Source organism: Sorex araneus, chromosome X (genome assembly GCF_027595985.1).
Source record: "Sorex araneus isolate mSorAra2 chromosome X, mSorAra2.pri, whole genome shotgun sequence".
Taxonomy (NCBI): domain Eukaryota; kingdom Metazoa; phylum Chordata; class Mammalia; order Eulipotyphla; family Soricidae; genus Sorex; species Sorex araneus.
In genome coordinates this window covers 306,320,459-306,339,931 of record NC_073313.1, presented here as the reverse complement: position 1 = coordinate 306,339,931, position 19,473 = coordinate 306,320,459, and the positions used below count along the sequence as shown (strand labels likewise).

General features: G+C 45.9%; 4 gene segments (V, D, J or C); all 4 read left to right on the top strand.

Moving 5' to 3' along the window:
- On the top strand, window positions 1–4,284 carry LOC101559370 (immunoglobulin kappa variable 1-9-like). The segment is given in 3 exon segments: window positions 1–49; window positions 155–453; window positions 4,255–4,284. Coding segments are annotated over 3 exon segments (378 nt in total).
- A 4,259-nt stretch (window positions 4,285–8,543) lies between these two features.
- LOC129399968 (immunoglobulin kappa variable 1-9-like) lies at window positions 8,544–9,024 on the top strand. The segment is given in 2 exon segments: window positions 8,544–8,592; window positions 8,705–9,024. Coding segments are annotated over 2 exon segments (369 nt in total).
- A 3,997-nt stretch (window positions 9,025–13,021) lies between these two features.
- Window positions 13,022–13,450, top strand: LOC129399969 (immunoglobulin kappa variable 1-39-like). The segment is given in 2 exon segments: window positions 13,022–13,076; window positions 13,185–13,450. Coding segments are annotated over 2 exon segments (321 nt in total).
- A 1,801-nt stretch (window positions 13,451–15,251) lies between these two features.
- Window positions 15,252–15,633, top strand: LOC101559102 (immunoglobulin kappa variable 1-12-like). The segment is given in 2 exon segments: window positions 15,252–15,300; window positions 15,413–15,633. Coding segments are annotated over 2 exon segments (270 nt in total).
- Window positions 15,634–19,473: the final 3,840 nt, after the last annotated feature.

Here is a 19,473-nt window from a genome sequence, read left to right as displayed (position 1 = left end):
ATGAGGGGCCCTGTGCAGCTCCTCAGCTTCCTGCTGCTCTGGCTCCCGGGTAAGGAGGGAAATGCAGGTTTCCATGAATTTGGACTGTGAATCTTCAGGGAAATTATCTAACTTATGATTAATGGTAATGAAGTCCACTTATTTTTTATCTAAGGTGCCAGGTGTGATATCCAGATGAGCCAGCCTCCATTCGTGTCTGCATCTTTGGGAGACAAAGTCACCATCACCTGCAAGGCCAGTCAGAATGTTGGCAAGTATTTAGCCTGGTATCAGCAGAAACCAGGGAAAGCTACCAGGCTCCTCTACAATGGTAACACCGGTTTAGGACCAGGTGTCCCTTCCTGGTTCAGTGGCAGTGGATCTGGGACAGATTTTACTCTCACCATCAGCAGCCTGGAGCTTGAAGATGTTGCCACTTATTACTGTCATCAGCATGGTAATGTACCTCACACAGTAATACACACCAGTACAAAAACCCCCAGAGATCAGCTGTGTGAGGCTGACCTGGCCCAGCTGCTCCTCTTGGTGCCTCCACTGCTGAGAGTGTCTGATGCAGTCAGGCTGTGATGTGAGTGAAAGCTCTGGTACAGGTCAAACAAATATTTTTGTCTCCATTATTCCCCCCTCTCATGCCAGCAGCACTGGCTTTGCAATAGATCTGCTCATTTTATTTACTGAAATATTATCCTTCAAGAGTATAGGCAACAGATCAAACAGAATTCATGCAAGAACAATCACTTTAGATGGTCCAGAAACCGTTGTTTTAATAAATATTTTAAAATCATAATGAAAATTTTTCCACATCATAGTGTGATGGCTTCAACAATGAGATATAATCTCATACCACAGAGACTAGCACACATTCAAAAGAACAAAAGCAACCAGTGCTGGCGTGGATATGGGGAAAAAAGGATGCTCCTTCACTGTTGGTGGGAAGGTGGACTGGTCCAGCCTTTCTGGAAAACAATATACACAGTCCTTTGAAAACTAGGTATTGATCTTCCATATGACGCCACAATACCACTTCTGGGAATATGTCCCAAGGATGCAAAAAAGCACAGTAAAAATGACATCTGTACCTATATATTCATTGCAGTACTGTTCACAATAGCCAAAATAGGGAAACAACCCGAGTGCCCTAAAACAGATAACTGGTTAAATAAACTTTGGTAAGTTTCCATCTACACAATGGAATACTATGCAGCTGCTAGGAGAGATGAAGTCATGAATTTTGCTTATAAATGGATAACATGGAGAGTATCATGCTAAGTAAAATGAGTCAGAAAGAGAGGGACAGACATAGAGGGACTGCACTCATTTGTGGAGTATAAAATAACATCACATGAGGTTGACACCCAAGGACAGTAGATACAAGGTCCAGGGGGATTGCCCCATAGCTGGAAGACTGCTTCATCAGCGGAGGGGAGAAGGAAGATGGAATAGAGAAGGGATCACGAAGAAAATGATGGATGGAGGAACCAGTTGAGATGGGAGATGCATGCCGAAAGTAGATAATGGACCAAACATGATGACCTCTCAGTGTCTGTGTTGCAAGCTATAATGCCCAAAAGTAGAGACAGAGTATGGGGAATATTGTCTGCCATAGAGGCAGGGGGTGGGTGGGAAAAGGGGGGTATACCAGGGATATTGGTGGTGGGGAATGTGCACTGGTGGAGGGATGGGTGTTTGATCATTGAGATTGTAACCCAAACATGAAAGCTTGTAACTATCTCACGGTGATTAAATAAAATTTTAAAAATTTTAAAAAGTGGGATGGCTTCTTACTGGGAGCATTCTCACATGGTCAATAAGAACCTTCTGGTGTGGGCTGAGGGAGAAACTGCATTTTGCCAGAGTTCAGCACCTGCAGGGCTTTGGGAGGGACAAAGTTGTGCTCCCTTGACTGGGGACATTTGAGACTAAACTGCCACTGGGGGGAAAAAACCTTTCATGACAAAAACAATGATGTTTTACACTTAATACCCTTGAATGTGAAATATAGTTTAAACCCCATTACATGCAATGAAGGTGTGAGGAAGTACAGGCAACCAAGAGATCACATAAAAAAATTAAATTTCAACATTGTGTACGAAGCTCAAAGTCTTACTTTTTGGTCCTGACTAGAAAATACTCAAAGTCACAATGACTGAGCTTTCCTGCATGCCCAACCTCTAAAAATTCTCAGTGAATGTAAATGGGGGGGAAAAATCAGCCATGTGGACAGACCTCACCTGTCATATCCATTGGCTGATGGCTTCTGAGGCTGACTCACTGGTGAAGTAGCTTTGGGTGTCAGAGTGAGTCTGGAGAGTTCTGGAAGGAGGGATGGAGCTGGATTGCCAAGTCTACCTCAGGAATCAGGAGCACTCTGCTCCCTGAAATCCCCCAATTGCTCACCTGGCATTTCACCTTCAATTTCCTCTTCCTTCCTGAAGGTTTTTCTGAAATTATATCCATGACATGTGAGGATAAAAAAAGTAGCACACAGCTCCTGGTGACACACATCCCTCCTGATTCCTGGTTCCCTGTTAATGGTTACTTCACAATTAGTTTAGAATTTATTAGAAAGAGAAATAATTTTTTGCTTTGTGTTTACAGATTGGCCTTGTGTTGTGTTTTACAGCAGTTTTACAGCATGTGTTTCAAAGACTGATGTAAAATGTCTCTCTAGAATCACCAGGACCAGCATTTGAAATCATTTTAGCTGCTGTATCAGAAAATAACCACTAGGTGGAGACAGACCCCATAACTGACCATGCAGGGAGCCTGGACCTTTTTTTTCTTTTTTCTTTTTTTTTAATTTTTAAATTTTATTTTCATAAAGTTGTCCACAATAATTGATTACATTCAGTATTTCAACACCAATCCAACCACCATTGCACCTTCCCACCACCGTTACTTAGAATTTTCCCATGACCACTCAAGCCTGCCTCACAGCCAGATGCAAGACAATTTATTTTGTATTGCTTGTTATGAATAGTTTAAGATGTCTGTAAGGGTCTATCTCAAGTGATTCAACAAAAAAGCATAAAAAGAATAGTATGAGATATCGTGCGGGGCCACTCTTCTGACCACACGCGCCAGAGATTCTAAAAATTAAAATAATAGGAGCCTGGTGCCATCTCTGCAGTGAGATGCTTGATTCTGAGATTTATTTGTAAATCTCTGGATCATGGCCATTAATGCCTTACATGGCACTTGGAGGAAATTGTGGGCAGCACAGCCAGGGCCTCGGAAGGGTGGGCAGATGGGAAGGAACGGCCCAGTCCCAGCCCCTTGAAGCTTGGCATTTTCAGTCACTCTTCCCACTAGATGGGCTTTTCAGCTGATTCATTCTCTTGCATCGGAGCCCAGGACAGATCCTGGATCTTAAAAATCACTGGGACGGTAACTGAGCTAGTGTCCCACTGTCAGTACGGACAGGGGGTCCTGTGAGAATGATGGGAAATGTATGGAAGTCGTTGTCAGAGGCTGAGTTTTATGCAAATTATTATATTCTTGCAGTGTGAGCAGAAGTCCAGTATTACCTGTCTGCTGGAAACATTAGTGCTGTTAACCCTTATCCACAGGTCCATATTTATATTGTGACTTTTTTTCATCATGAGTATAGACAGGGAAGATAAACCATCACTTATTATGAAGGCACAAGAGAGAGGATAAGAAGAGAGTATAAAGTGATGCCAGGGAACACCCTCTGTCCCCAAAACCCAACCAGGAGTAGACTGTGAGGATAAGGAGAGAGAGGGGCTCCTGCTGACAGGAGGAGGGTCTCAGGGGAAGTGACCCTGAGGGAACTTGACTTTCACTCTCCAGCCTCCCAGAGTGTGAGAATCCCAGGCGGTGGGACTGGCCAAGGACATCTCAGCACCAGTAGCCCCGAGATGACAGAGGACAGTCACCTCCTGGAGCCGGGGACACACACCTCCCTGTCCTCCTGCTCCTGCCAGGGCTTCGTGGTCTCTGGGACCCTCTCATGGAGCTGGGAGCAGGGTCACATCTCCCCCATCCCAGGCCGCCCTTCCCAGTCCCTCTCACCTCCTCCACCTGCACCTCCAGGGCTTCTCTGCGTGCCTGATGGAGACTCCAGTGTGTCAGCTCCGACTCCCTGTCCTGACCTCACAGGCCCCAGTTCATCCTGTTCACACAGGGACCTGGTGCCTTCAGAGCTGGGCCCCTGTTCTCCTCATTCCTGCCACAGTCACCCTCAGTTCTGATTCTTTACTGTGGATTCCTGTGCAGGACCCTTCTGGTGAGTGGGGTCCTGGGAAGCAGAATGTAGAGTAGGAGTTTCTCTGACACTCGATCATTGGTGCAGACACAGTCCTCTGGGAGCCGAACCCTTGTAGCAGGAAGGACAATGGGGCAGGCAGGGAACCTTCCTCACTGGGGCCCTTGGGAAGCTGGCAATGGACTGAGGGTGGTTTTGCCCTAGGAGCAGGCTGGCCCTGAGCCTCCATGCTTCTCCTGACAGACATGTCACCTGATAGACGCTGTCCCTGATCTCAGCTCTAGAGAGGACCCTGTCCTCCAGATCCTGCCCAACACCTGCTGAGTCCCAAGATTCTAGAAGCCCCATGTCACTCTGAGCCCAGAGCTGTGTCCAGCCCCTGCTGGCTCACAGAGGCCCCTGAGTGGGGACCTGCCCTTCGTGCTGGACTCGGTGGCAGCTGGGCCAGAGGGCACATTGTTGGTTTTACATCTTTGTGAAATTTGCATAGAAAGCAAAACCATACATCACAACAAATATCAATTTCACATCTAGTCAAACAGAAATAAACTGTCTAACACCACCCTCTCTCTTACTCCCAGAGAAACTGCTAGTGAATTTTCATTATTGTCAAACAAGTAAGTTATTCATCATTAACTACAAAGCCCTGTATGAATAGGTAGCAGAGAGAGAGAGAGAGAGAGAGAGAGAGTCCAGACTTTATGCTTGAGGGTTCCTGCTGATTGGCTCTGAGACAGTCCAGCCTCTGCTCTTCATTGAATGTGGAGGTGCTCACTCACTGTCCTTAATGTCTCTGCCGAACGATGGCTCACACATTCCGACCCAGGTTGCAATCACATTGCATTGAATACGTGGCTTCCTGTGGGCTCCTGGGACTGCCCAGGTCACATTAAATCTTGCATAGTCCTTGTATGTGTGTTTGATTATCGCTTGTGTGTCTTTTTGTTTCATTTTCAGCTACTGACACCGATGGACGGGGTTGAGGGTGAGAGTCTGATTTGCTTTATCGAGGCACATTTTTGTATACTCCGTCTTGCTTACAGACTTTACACTGTTCCAAAGATTTAGGGAAAGTCTAATCTCAGCAGCCTAGAGATCATAATCAGCTAAAATCTATTAAGTTGCTGTATCAAACAATGGCCACAAGATGGAAGACAAACCCCATAAGTGACAAGAGAGACCATGAACCCTAGAAACCCTGAGATAGTAGCAGGTCCATTGTCAGCAGGGACATGGCTGTGGTGGGAAAGTATGAAAGCTGTTAGAGTCTGAGTTGTAGCCAGATTTCCGCCCTTTCCTGCAGTGGGATAGAAGTCCTGTCCTGCCTCTCGGCTATGAACTTTGATCCCCCATCCAGTGCTCATAATTTGATTTAAGATTCTCTGAGATGTTTCGAGATGGAGCGGTAGAATAACTTATGGTAAAATGAGCTCACAGGAGGGGGATTGGATGGGAGCTTAGGGACACCAGGGAACACCGCCCCCATCCCACTCCCAGTCCCCAGAGGCACAAATTTCAAGAGAGGCTTGTGAGGACAAGAGAGAGGGACTCCTGCTGACAGAAGGAGGATCTCACAGGAAGTAACCTTGAGAAAACGTGAACTTCATTCTCCAGACTCCCGGAGTGTGAGAATCCCGTATGTGTGGTGTGAGTCCCCAGCCTGTGTGTTTCTGTGAGGGAGCCTGAGCTGATGCTTCACACCTGGCACTCTGAGCAGGGTTGCCTCAGGCGCATCCAGAAGGTGGCCCAGAGGCAACTTTCCTCCTTCTTCTTCTCTTCTGACTGATAAGGAGAACTAGAAATCATTTTCACCTTGTCAGGCAACAACTTGTTGATGAAACTGCTGGCTGTTTGATTTCAACCAAAAATCCATCAAACTGAATGAACTACCACCCTGACAGTTATGTTTTGGGTGCCTTATGCTGCTCCACTCAGAGGCCATGGGGAACACATGCCACCCACCTCCTGTCCCCCTGACTGTTCCAGAAGGTCAGTGTCCCTGCAGGGCCAATATGAGTGTTCAGAGCATCAGAGACTGAATCTAGCTCTGAAGCTTCTGCTCAGCCCATTCCCCCCGAGGCTCTGCAGGATGGTGACAGCTGCTCTGTCCCCTGCTCACCATCAGAGGAAGCTGCCACAAGAGCTCAAACAACCTCTGTGTACTAATCACCTATCCCGTGCTCCTGTGGTGGAATTCACAGTCTTAGGGCCTCTGTGACAACAGGATTGTGTGAACACCCTGGAGTCTCATCCTCCTTCTCCCCCAACCCTTCCCCTGGCCATCAGAACCACCTCAGGGCAGCTCCTCTGGAGCAGACAGTGCAGGCAAAAGTGTGTGTCTGATCTGAGCGGTACTTCTGAGTACACACACTTAGTTCACCCACCTTCCCTCTCCCCTGGTGTCCTTTGAAACTGAGGTCTCTTTCTCTCCCAACTTGCCACTAGCAACCCTTATTCTGCCCTGTTTCAGTGAGTACCTGTACAGGATTGTCCTTTGGTAAGTGGCTGATGGGAATCATGGAGTAGGAATTGGTTAGAAGTTGTTCATGGGACTTCTGGTGGACCAGTGATAGCAGAACCCTGGCAGCCTTAAAAATCAATGGTGGATTGGGGTGAGTTTTTGTTAGGACTGGGGGAAGATCTCTCCTGCCTGAGTCAGGTGTGAGGCCTCAAATGGCTCTGGAGGTCCTGTCAGGGGCCATGCAGAACGTGAGGCTCCCTGTGCTGCCCCTGACTGACAGAAGCACAGGGGAAGGCCCCAGTCACAGGCTGATCACTGGGAGGAAACCCGTCTCCACTAGAATCCATGATCTCTCTAGGGTTCCCCTGGGACCTCCTGTGCTACCTTCTATAGATCTCTGGCCTGCCCTGGACTCTGGATTCTGCAGAAATAGAAAGATGCCAGCTGGACCAGCAGTTCATGAAGAAGAGTCCTTGGATATTATGAAGCTTGAATTCAATGATGTAGAGAGTCTATGGGCTTTCAATCTTTTGCTGGTGTGCAACCCCAGGGGCATTGTACTGAATAGAGAAGCAGTGAATGAATAGAGGTAGTGTGGAGGGGGTGGGGAAATCATCACTACAGTCTACACTGACTCATCTCACCCAACACTCTACCCTCACCAGCTCATTAAAATGTTCGCTCCTGTCAGAGCCTAGATCCCAGATTGAACACTCCCTCATGCCCACTTTGATGCCCTTCTCTAAGACCTTCGAGTCGTTTCTCTGTGGGTTGTACCCTAACCTTACTTGAATCTAAATGCCTGCACCACGGTTTGCTGACAGATGCCCAAAATTAGAAGAGATGTGTGGAAAGATAGTACAGTGGGTACTGTGTTTGCCTTGCACGTGGCCAACCCAATTTCAATCCTTGGCATCCCATAGACTACCTCACACCTCCTCCAATGAGCCTTGCCAGGAGTGATTCCAGAGTATAGTGCCAGGAGTAAGCCCTGGAAACCGTTACATGTGGTCCAAAAACAAAACAAAACAAAAAGAAGAAGAGATGTGTGATATAGGATGTGAGCTGAGGGAGCAGGGGACACTCAAGGGGGGATCCTGTGGTGGCAACTCATCTCATCTATCCCCTTTGGACTCATTTACATCTGTTCAGCTCAGAAGGGAATCTTTCAGGGGAAGAGGGATTGAAAACTATGGAAGACTGTCCAAAGATAAAGGTGCATGTCAGTGGTTTTGGGAAGGTAGAGAGCTTTTCTAAAAGTGAAGAAAAATCCCCACAATCTGAGGCTGAGGTGGAAGTGGTGAGACTGTTTCTGATGAATGCATGTGAGCACAGGCTTCTTATCACGGCCCAAAAGATTTTCTGCTGTTAACATCAAGTTTTCTAGTTGGTAGTGATGACATCTCTAAACCCAAGAATAAGAGCATATCAAAGCTAAATAGAAGATTTCATGCCCTCAACTTGATACAAAGATGTGACATTAAGGAGTGTACAATTCCTGAGGGGATCTGGGTGGCTGTGGTCTGACAGAGACTGTCCCTGGGCAGAGAGAGCAAGAAGCCATGTCCTGATTCTTAGGAGAACAGGGACCCGCCCTTCTGGGCTCACACTGGGGTCCTCCTGGGGCCCGGGGAGGAGCATGTTCTCTGTGGGCAAAGTTCTGCTTCCCCACAGGGACCCACACCCCTGACTTCCCTGCAGCTGGGCTGGTCCCCACACACACACCCTCCCCCCTCTGCCTGCCCAACCTGCCCAGCCCCCTCTCATTTGCAAGTCCTCAGAGATCATGCCTGCACACTCAATAATAGTCTGTGTCCCCCTGCAGGGTCAGTCTCTGTCACACCCAGAGTGGACATGAGGGCCCCTGTGCAGCTCCTCAGCTTCCTGCTGCTCTGGCTCCCGGGTAAGGAGGGAAATGAGGGTTTGACATGAATTTGGACTGCCTGGCTCTTCAGGGAAATTATCTAACTTATGATTAATGATAACGATATCTACTTATATCTTTTTTATCTCAGGTGCCAGGTGTGATATCCAGATGAGCCAGCCTCCATTCGTGTCTGCATCTCTGGGAGACAAAGTCACCATCACCTGCAAGGCCAGTCAGAGCATTTACAGTAATTTAGCCTGGTATCAGCAGAAACCAGGGAAAGCTCCCAAGCTCCTGATCTATGGTGCAACCAGTTTAGGACCAAACGTCCCTCCCCGGTTTAGTGGCAGTAGATCTGGGACAGATTACACTCTCACCATCAGCAGCCTGGAGCCTGAGGATGCTGCCACTTATTACTGTCAACAAGGTTATAGTTACCCTCCCACAGTGATACAGACCAGAACATAAACCCCCAGAGATCAGCTGTTTGAGGCTGGGTTGGCGCAGCTGCTCATCCTTGTGCCTCTACTGCTGAGATGGAGCCAGGCTGTGCAATGATGTTCTGTTCTGGGACATGTTGAAGGAACATCTTTAGGCTCCATTATTCTCAATCTCATCCCAGCAGCGCAGACATGACAACAGATCTTCTGATTGAATTTACAGAGATTATTTTTCTGAAATAAGTAGGTGACAGTGTCATTCAGAGTTCATACATGTTGGTTTGGGCACTCTAGATGGCCTAGAAACCATGCTTTAAAAGATAGTTTTTAATAGCACATGTTGCCACCCCAGTTTTGAGGACACGTGAGCAGCTTCATAGCCTCACACTGAGGACTTCTCACACAGTGCATCCTCACCCGCCATGATGTCCTGTCTGATGTGGGCCAGAGAGAGATATTGTGTCTTACAAGGGGAAAAACCCTCACAATTCTGTGTTGTGTGGTTGTGGGGAACAGGGAGTGGGGGACTGAGATCTACTCCCTTGATTGAGGGATTTTGATCCTGAAATCTTAATGGAAAATAAAACAATTGTACTGACAGGAACTGTGGTATACTATCCTGGATACCCTTGAAGTTGTAAAGGGGTATAAACTTCATTCAAGGTGTGTGTGTGCGGGGAGAATTTAGTCAAGTAAGAGGAAATATCTGTCACACTCTTGTCCCATTGTTCAAAGGGAATATAAGTCTATGGAAATCATTGTTACCTTAGGAAACCCTACATTATTGATGGTATTTTCCTAGCTTTGTTGCCCACAAGCCCACCATTATCTACCAATTATTGATTTTCTTTGGATTTGAATCCCTAGAATGGAACATAAAATATAGGGTGACATTGGTGGGAAAATGTTTCCTCTTTTCAAAAGACAGATGCCCAGATCTGGATTTCACGTTTTGTTTTCCACTTTCCCTCAGCAAAGACCAACCACTCAGAGTCTTTACAAACTGGTCCCGCCTGTGGGCAGGAAGCCCCTGGGCCATTGCTGTTCCCTGAACACGGGCTCTGAGTCCCCCAGACCCTGGGCTCTGGTTCCAGCTGAGAACCGGAATGTGAAACTGCCCGTGCAGTGTCACAGCCCTGCCTGCTCTAGCACATCAATGGCACCAGCAACACCTTGCAGACACGATCAACACAGGGACACCGAGGTTCAGTCTCCGTGTCTGGGTTCTAGTGCAGCCTGTGGGCCCAACATCCAACTTCCCCCAGGGGCTCAACAGAGTCTCCATACATGTCCAACAGAACCAGAAACCCGAGAAGTTTCCAGATTTCCGCTACATGTAGCATCCACACAGACACATGTATCACACACAGTTGGCTGAAGGGGACAGGAATATCTATTGGACCCTCTTGTCCTGGTGATGTGGCTGGATTTTAAGGACCAGAGATATTATACAATGTATAAGGTTCTCTTTTGTTTTGTTTTGTTTTGGGGTCACACCTGGCTATGCACAGGGGTTACTCCTGGCTCATGCACTCAGAATTACTCCTGGCGGTGCTCAGGGGATCATATGGGATGCTGGGAATTGAATCCAGGTCAGCTGCATACAAACAAATGCCCTACCTGCTGTGCTATCACTCCAGCCCCGATGTGGCTGGATTTTACTGCATAAAATTTCACTATTAATATGGCCAAACAGAGTGGAAAGACTTTATTGGACTAAGCATACTTTAAAATGACACAAAAGAAGCTACTAAGTTACACAGGGACATGCTTACTTTTTGACAGAATAAAAGACCAGTTTGGGGATCATTTATGCATAAGCTCAAATAAATCATAGCAAAAATATAATCCAGAACCAGAAATGCAGATGAATGCAGGCCTTTCATATATGAGGCCCTGGGTTAGATTCATGACACCAACACATTAAACAGTGCTATTGGACACTAATGGTTGGAATGTCACACTGGTGTCTAAAGCAGCCATGAGGACAGACCTCACCAGTCATCTCCATAGGCTGATGGCTTCCAAGGCTGCCTCAGTGGTGCAGCAGCTGTGGGTGTCAGAGTGAGTCTGGAGAGTTCTGGAAGGAGGCATGGAGCTGGATTGCCAAGTCTACCTCAGGAGTCAGGAGCCCTCTGCTCCCCGACACACCCCCACTGCTCACCTGGCATTTCACCTGCAGCTTCCTCTTCCTTCCTGAAGATTTTTCTGAAATCAGATCCATGACATGTGAGGATGAAAGAAACAGGCACTCAGCTCCTGGTGACACACTCCCTCCTGAATAACTGGTCCCTGTTCATGGTTACTTCATGATGGTTGAGAATTTTATTATAAAGAGAAATCATTTTTTGGTTTATGCTTAGAGATTGGCCTTGTTCTGTGTATTACAGCATGTGTTTCAAAGACTGATGTAAAAAGTCTCTCCTGAATCCCTAGGACCAGCGTCTGAAATATTTTAGCTGCTGTACCAGAAAATAGCCACTAGATGGAGACAGGCCCTGTAACTGACCATGCAGAGATCCTGGATCTTAAAAGCACTGAAACAGTAGCTGAGCTAGTGTTCCATTGTCAATAGGGACAGTGGCTCCTGTGGGAATGATGGGAAATGTATGAAAGTAGCGGTCAGAAGCTGAGTGTTATGCAAATTATCATATTCCTGCAGTGTGAGCAGAAGTTCAGTATGACCTGTCTGCTGGAAACATTAGTGGAGTTAAAGCCTTATCCACTTCTCCCCAATTTATGTTGTGACATTATTTCATCATGACTGTAGACAGGGAAGATAAACCATCACTTACTGAAAAGTAATGTCACAGGAGGGAGGATAACAAGAGAGTATAAGAGACACCAGGGAACCCCCCCTCTGTCCCCACAGGCACCCACCCAGGGAAGCCTGAGAGGACAAGGGGAGAAGGGGCTCCTGCTGACAGAAGGTGGGTCTCACAGGATGTGACCTTGATCTTCAGTCTCCAGTCTCCTGGTGTGTGAGAATCCCGTGTGTGTGGTGTGAGGCCCCAGCCTCTGTGTTCCTGTGAAGGAGCCTGAGCTGATGCTTCACACCCCTGGACCCTCAAATCACGGCTGCCTCAGGGGCACTTCAGATAAGGGGGGACCCCATTACCTCTCCTACCCTGTACTCTGACTGCTCAGGCTTCATGCTCAGCTTGTTTGTTGAGCCTGACCTTGCCTTTAGGATGAAGCTGTTGTTGCTTTGATTCTGATCAGAGATACATCAGGCCAAATGGTCCTAGAACTGCATTTCTCAGCCAGATGGCTGAGTATTGTTCACAGTGACAACCGGGCCCTATGAACAGGACATGAGGGGCAACCAAAGAAATAAATGTTTTAAATAATATTTTGTTTGCTTTGGGGCCACACCTAGAAGTGCTCAGGGTTTACTGTTTTTTTCTTCAGAGATCACTGTTAGCCCAACTTGGGTGATCGACCATACGGAGTGTCAGGGGTCAAACTAGAATTGACTACACACAAAGAAAGAGCACTGCCCACTGTGCAGTCCCCCCAAATTAACTTTTTTATGTTAACACTGTAGAAAATATAATATTGGGATATCAGGACAAAGAGAAAACAAAATTTGCCTTGATAAAATGTACAGGTGTGAAATTAAAGAAATGTGTATAGTTCCTTAGTGGAAATGAAAAGCTGTGAATTAAAGGATTTTGTACAATCCTAAGAGGGTCTGTGTGGCTAGGGTCTGAAAGAACCTGAGGACAAAGAGAGCAAGAACTGTGTCCTTACTCTAAGGAGACCAGGAACCCGCCCTTCTGTGCTCAGGCTGGGGCCCTCCTGGGGCCCAGGGAGGAGCATGTTCACTGTGGGCAAAGTTCTATTTTCCCTCATGGACCCGCACCCCTGACTTCCCTGCAGCTGGGGTTATCCCCACACACACCCTCCCCCCTCTGCCTGCCCAGCCTGCCCAGCCCCCTCTCATTTGCAAGTCCTCAGAGCTCATGCCTAGACACTCAATAATTGTCTGTGTCCCACTGCAAGGTCAGTGTCTGTCACACCAAATGGACATGAGGGCCCCTGTGCAGCTCCTCAGCTTCCTGCTGCTCTGGCTCCCGGGTAAGGAGGGAAATGAGGGTTGACTTGACATACTGCTCCCTGGGCTCCAGGAAATTAAACTAAAGTACGATTTTTGGTGATGATATGTGTTTATATTTTCAATCCCAGGTAGCAGGTGTGATATCCAGATGACCCAGTCTGCATCCATGTCTGCATCTCTGGGAGAGAAAGTCCTTATCACCTGCAGAGCCAGTGAGAACATTAAGAAAAGTGTGAACTGGTATCAGCAGAAACCAGGAAAAGCTCCTAGGATCTTGATCACTGATGGATCCAGTTTGCAAATGGGGGTCCATCTCCGGGTCAGTGGCAGCGGGTCAGGGACAGATTTTACTCTCACTATTAGCAGCGTGGAGCCAGAAGATGCTGACACTTAATACTGTCTGCAGTATGAGAATATGCCTCGCCCAGTGATACGCGCCAGAAGATAAACCAGCCACAGATCAGCTGTGTGAGGCTGGGCTGCCCCAGCTGCTCCTCCTGATGCCTCCACTGCTCAGAGTGTCAGATGCAGCCACACTGTGATGTGATAGAGGATTCCTGTAAAAGTTGAAGGGACACAATTTGTCTCTACCCATCTCCCCTTATCCCAGCAGCACAGACACAATAGATCAGCTGATTTAGTATATCAAGATTATTTTTCTGGAATAACTTGGTGACAGTGTCAATTAAAATTCAGAGATGGGGAAAAGGCCACTCTAAAAACTTCAGCAATCATATTAAAATAAACTAATATGTCCCATAACAGAGTGTGAAGGCAATTGTACTCCATAATGATCTCACACTGACTACAACTCACAAGTACTTCCTCGCCATGTCAAGGCACCTTCTGATGTGGGCCAGAGGGAGAAACTGCATCCTGATACCTACAGAGTTTGGAGAATATGATTAAATCTGCTACCTTGGCTGGAAGGATAAAGACCTAAACTGCCATTGATAAAAGAAATACTTTAGTCACAGGTAAGTGGTATTTTGTATTCAATACCACTTGAAATCAAGTTTAGACCCCATGTGGAAAAATGCATGTTTGGGTAAAACTAAAGGCAAGTGAGAAACCATGGAAGGGAGGAACATTTCAGCAACCCATGCTAAGTCTAATGTTTTGCTATCTAGGGCTCAAAAGCAAAATATCCTCAATCACAAAGGCAGTGTTTCCTGCATGCTCAGGTCTTGAACATTCCACAGTGAATATGAAAGTGAAAGTCACTACCTCAGGAGATTCCTATCGCTAATTATATTTCTCCAGAATGGAAAGACAAAATCCAGCATTTGTATCTCAATATTGTGCTGCTCCTGACAGGAGAGACATCACCCACAGGCTGAACTCGAGGGGGAATCCTGTTTCCTCTTGGGTTCCATGTCCACTGTGGGTCTCCTTCCTTATGTCAAATCATGAGTATCACTCACCTGCCAGGATGCTTACACATCTTGACAAGGGTGAGTCCTGCTAGTCTAGAGTGACATGAGGTCTGATTTGGACCGTTGGGAGCTGACTTTTGTGGAGAAAAACTATCGGACTGTGAACCAGTAGCTGGGTTTGCAATTCGGGACATGCAATAGAATAAAGGAACAGTGGTGAGTTGGGGTGCTGGCATGATGTATTTACGGACATGGATACTAACTCACCTCACACAGCCCTGTTCTTGCACCAGTCTAGAGTCATAACCCTCCTTTTGGAAACACAGGTTTTCTGCTGTTAACATATATTTCTGATTCATAGTGATGACATCTCTAAAACCTATAATTACAGGATATCAAAGCTAAATAAAGATTCTATGCCCTCAATTTGCTCCAAAGACGTTACATTGAAGGAGTCTTCAATTCCTGAGAGGGTCTGTATGGCTGTGATCTGACAGAGCCTGTCCCTGGGCAGAGAGAGCAAGAAGCCACATCCTGACTCTCAGGAAAATAATGACTTGCCCTTCTGTGCTCACACTGGGGCCCTCCCAGGGGCCATGGAGGAGCATGTTCTCTGTGGGCAAAGTTCTGCTTCCCCACAGGGACCCACACCCCTGACTTCCCTGCAGCTGGGCTGGTCCTCACACACACCCTCCTCCCTCTGCCTGCCCAGCCTGCCCAGCCCCCCGTCATTTGCAAGTCCTCAGAGCTCATGCCTGGACACTCAATAATAGTCTGTGTCCCCCTGCAGGGTCAGTGTCTGTCACACCCAGAGTGGACATGAGGGCCCCTGTGCAACTCCTCAGCTTCCTGCTGCTCTGGCTCCCGGGTAAGAAGGGAAATTAGGGTTTACAGGAAGTAGTGCTACCCATGCTTCAGGGAAAATAATTTAAAATACAATGAATAGTGGTGATGGCGTATGTTTATATTTTAATCCCCAGGTTCCAGGTGTGATATCCAGATGAGCCAGCCTCCATCCGTGTCTGCATCTCTGGAAGAGAAAGTCACCATCACTTGCAAGGCCAGTGAAAAGATTTACAATATATTAGCCTGGTATCAGCAGAAACCAGGGAAAGCTCCCAGGCTCCTCATCCATACAACAACCAATTTAGGACCAGACGTCCCTCCTCGGTTCAGCGGCAGTGGATCTGGGACAGATTAAACACTCACCATCAGCAACCTCAAGCCTGAGGATGCTGCCACTTATTACTGTCAACAAGGTTGGAGTACCACTCCCACAGTGATACATGCCAGGACATAAACCTCCAGAGATCAGCTGTGTGAGGCTGGATTGCCACAGCTGCTCCTCCTGGTGCCTCCCTTGCTGAGGGTATGTCAGATGCACTCAGGCTGTGCAATGATGAACAGTTATGGTGTATGTCAAAGTAACAGTTTTAGGCTCCATTCTTCTTCTTGTCATCCATCCCAGCAGCACAGGCATGACAACAGATCTGCTATTGAATTTATAGAGATTATTTTCCTGAAGTAAGTGAGAGTGTCATTCATATGTGGGCATATATGTTTCATATATGCTGGCCTGCTCACTCTAGAAGGCCTAGAAAGCATGTTTTAATAGATATTTTTTAATAATCATGCATATTTCCACCCCAATTTTGAGGACACATGAGCAGCCTTATGGTCTCACATTGAGAGCATCTCCCCTGCTGTGATGTTCTGTCTGATGTGGGCCAGAGGAAGAGACTGCGTCTCACCAGGAGACAAACCCTCACCATCCTGCAGTGTGTGTGGTGAGGGGTCAGAGGGAACTGATATCTTCTCCTTTGACTGAGGGATTTTGATCCTGAAATCTTAATGGGAAATAAAACAATTTTAGTGACAAGAACTGTGGTATACTATCCTGGATACCCTTGAAGATGTAAAGGAGTGTAAAATTTAGTTCAATGTGTGTGTGTGTGGGGGGTAATTCAAGCAAGTAAAAAGAAAATATAGAAAAGGAAAATGTCAACACCCTGTACTTAGCCCTAAGTCTTATGCCGAGGCATTGTGGGAAATACCCCAGATCACAGTGCCTGAGCTTCCCTGCATGGCCAGGACTTCATGGTCTCAGAGGTAATGTAAATCTATGGAAATCATTGTTACCTTCAAAAACTCCACATTATTTTTTTAAATTTATTCTTTTATTGAATCACAATATGGAAAGTTACAAAGCTTTCAGGTTTAAGTCCCAGTTATAAAATGCTCGAACACCCATCCCTTCACCATTGCACATATTCCACCACCAAGAATCACAGTATACCTCCCCCCAGCCCCCCACCTCCCCAGCCCCCCACCTCCCCAGCCCCCCACCCCGCCAGTGTAACTGATAAACTTCACTTTACTTTGATTACATTCAATATTTCAACAAAAAAAACCCCTCACTATTACTATTTGGAGTTTTTCCTCCCTAAAGTCGGACTTGCTGAAAAGCAAGCATTTGCTAATTTGTTTTCCATTGCTGAGAATGAAGAGATATGAGGTCAAGCGGCCACACTAGCAGGCACACGGTTTTGGATTTCTGTATTTTAGTATTTTAGTAACTAAGTCCAGAGAAATATCTGCCAGAAATTGCATCATTGCAAGCTTGTACAACTCAGCTACTTTATATTCCACATATGAGTGCAACCTTTCTATGTCTGTCTTTTTCTGACTCATTTCACTTAACATGACACACTCCATGTTGATCCACTTATATGCAAATGTCATGACTTCATGTTTTCTGACAGCTACATAGTATTCCATTATGTAGATATGCCAGAGTTTCTTTAACCAGTCATCTGTTTTTGGGCACTCTGTTTTTTTCCAGATTGTGGCTATTGCAAACAATGTTGCAATGAACACAGAAATGCAGATGTCATTTCTACTATACCTTTTAGCCTCTCCAGGATATATTCCCAGGAGTGGTATTGCTGGGTCAAATGGAAGCTCAATTTCTAATTTTTTGAGAATCGTCCATATTGTTTTCCAAAAGGGCTGAACCAGTCGGCATTCCCACCAGCAGTGAAGGAGAGTTTCTTTCTCCCCACATCCACGCCAACACCAGTCACTTTTGTTTTTTGGGATGTGGGCCAGTCTCTGTGGTGTGAGATGATATCTCATTGTTGTTTTGATCTGCATCTCCCTGATGATTAGTGATGTTGAACATTTTCTCATGTGCCTCTCAGCCATTCGGATTTCTTCTTCGGGAAAGTTTCTGTTCATTTTATCATCCCATTTTTTGATTGGGTTGGCAGTTTTCTTCTTGTGGAGTTCAACCAGTGCATTGTATATTCTTGATATCAACCCTTTATCGTATGGGTACTGCATAAATATTCTTTCCCATTCTGTAGATTGTCTTTGTATTTTGGTCACTGTTTCTTTTGAGGAGCAGAAGCTTCTTAGTTTGAGATAGTCCCATTTATTTATCTCTGTTTTCACTTGCTTGGCCAGTGGCATGTCAGCTTTGAAGATACCATTGGCTTCAATGTTGTGGAGGGTTTTGCCGACTTTGTCTTCAATGTACCTTAGGGATTCAGGTCTGATGTTGAGGTTTTTAATCCATTTTGATCTGACTTTTGTACATGGTGATAGGTGGAGGTCTAAGCCCATTTTTTTGCATGTAACTGTCCAATTTTGCCAGCACAGTTTGTTAAACATGTTTTCCTTGCTCCACTTCACATTTCTTGCTCCCTTACCAAAGATTAGATGATCATATATTTGGGGGTGTGTGTCAGAGTATTCAACCCCATTCCATTGGTCTGCAGCTCTGCCTTTGTTCCAGTACCATGCTGTTTTTTTTTTAATTTATTTTATTGAATCACCAAGTGGAAAGTTACAAAGTTCTCAGGCTTATATCTCAGTTACACAATGTTCAAACACCCATCCCTTCACCAGTGCCCATATTCCACTACCAATAAAAACAAAAACAAAAGCAAAAACAAAACAAACAAACAAACAAAAGAAAAAAACAGATTACATCCCACCCCTCACCCCCCAACCCACCCCGTAGGTGAGTGATAATTTCACTTCCTTTTCTCTTTACCTTGATTACATTCCAGATTTCAACACATAACTCACTATTGTTGTTAGAGTTTCAAAACAGACTCACTATTTTTGTTGGAATTTATCCCCTAAGAATACAGCTCTATTAATAGGGAAATATTTGATAATAAGTTTTCCATTGATGAGAATGAAGAGATAAAATGTCGCGCAGCCGCAGTAGCTGCGCGGTTTACAATTTCTGTATTATAGTAATTAAGTCCGCAAAGATTTAAGTTTGAAAATGAATCATTTCTCTTCCTGGAACAGCAGTAGCCAAAGTTAGTTCACAGTCTCCATACATGGGTGCAAGCACTTGCTGGAACCCCAATTCCTAAAGCTGTCTCTGGTTCCCGCTTGTTCCACATCCACCGGCTCTGCAGGGGCATGGGCACCCAGGCCGAAAACCCGGCCGGCCGGAGCCGAGCACGGGCCCTGAATCAGTACCATGCTGTTTTAATTACTACTACTTTGTACTAGAGTTGGAAGTTGGGGAGGTTGATTCCTCCCATTTTCTTTTTCCCAAGAATTGCTTTAGCTATTCGTGGGGGCTTATTGTTCCAAATGAATTTCAGGAGCACTTGTTCCATTTCTTTGAAGAATGTCAAGTGTATCCCTATAGGGATTGCATTGAATTTGTACAATGCTTTGGGGAGTATTGCCATTTTGACAATATTACTTCTTCCAATCCATGAGCAGGGGATGTCTTTCCATTTCCTCGTGTCTTCTTTTATTTCCTGAAGTAGCGTTTTGTAGTTTTCATTATACAAGTCCTTAACCTCCTTAGTTAAGCTGATTCCGAGGTACTTGATTTTTTGAGGCACAATTGTGAATGGGATTGTTTTTATCATGTCGCTTTCTTCTCCCTCATTATTTGCATATAGGAAAGCCATGGACTTTTAGGTATTGATTTTATAGCCTGCAACTTTACTATACGAGTCTATTGTTTCTAGGAGAAAACTCCACATTACTGATGATACTTTCCCAG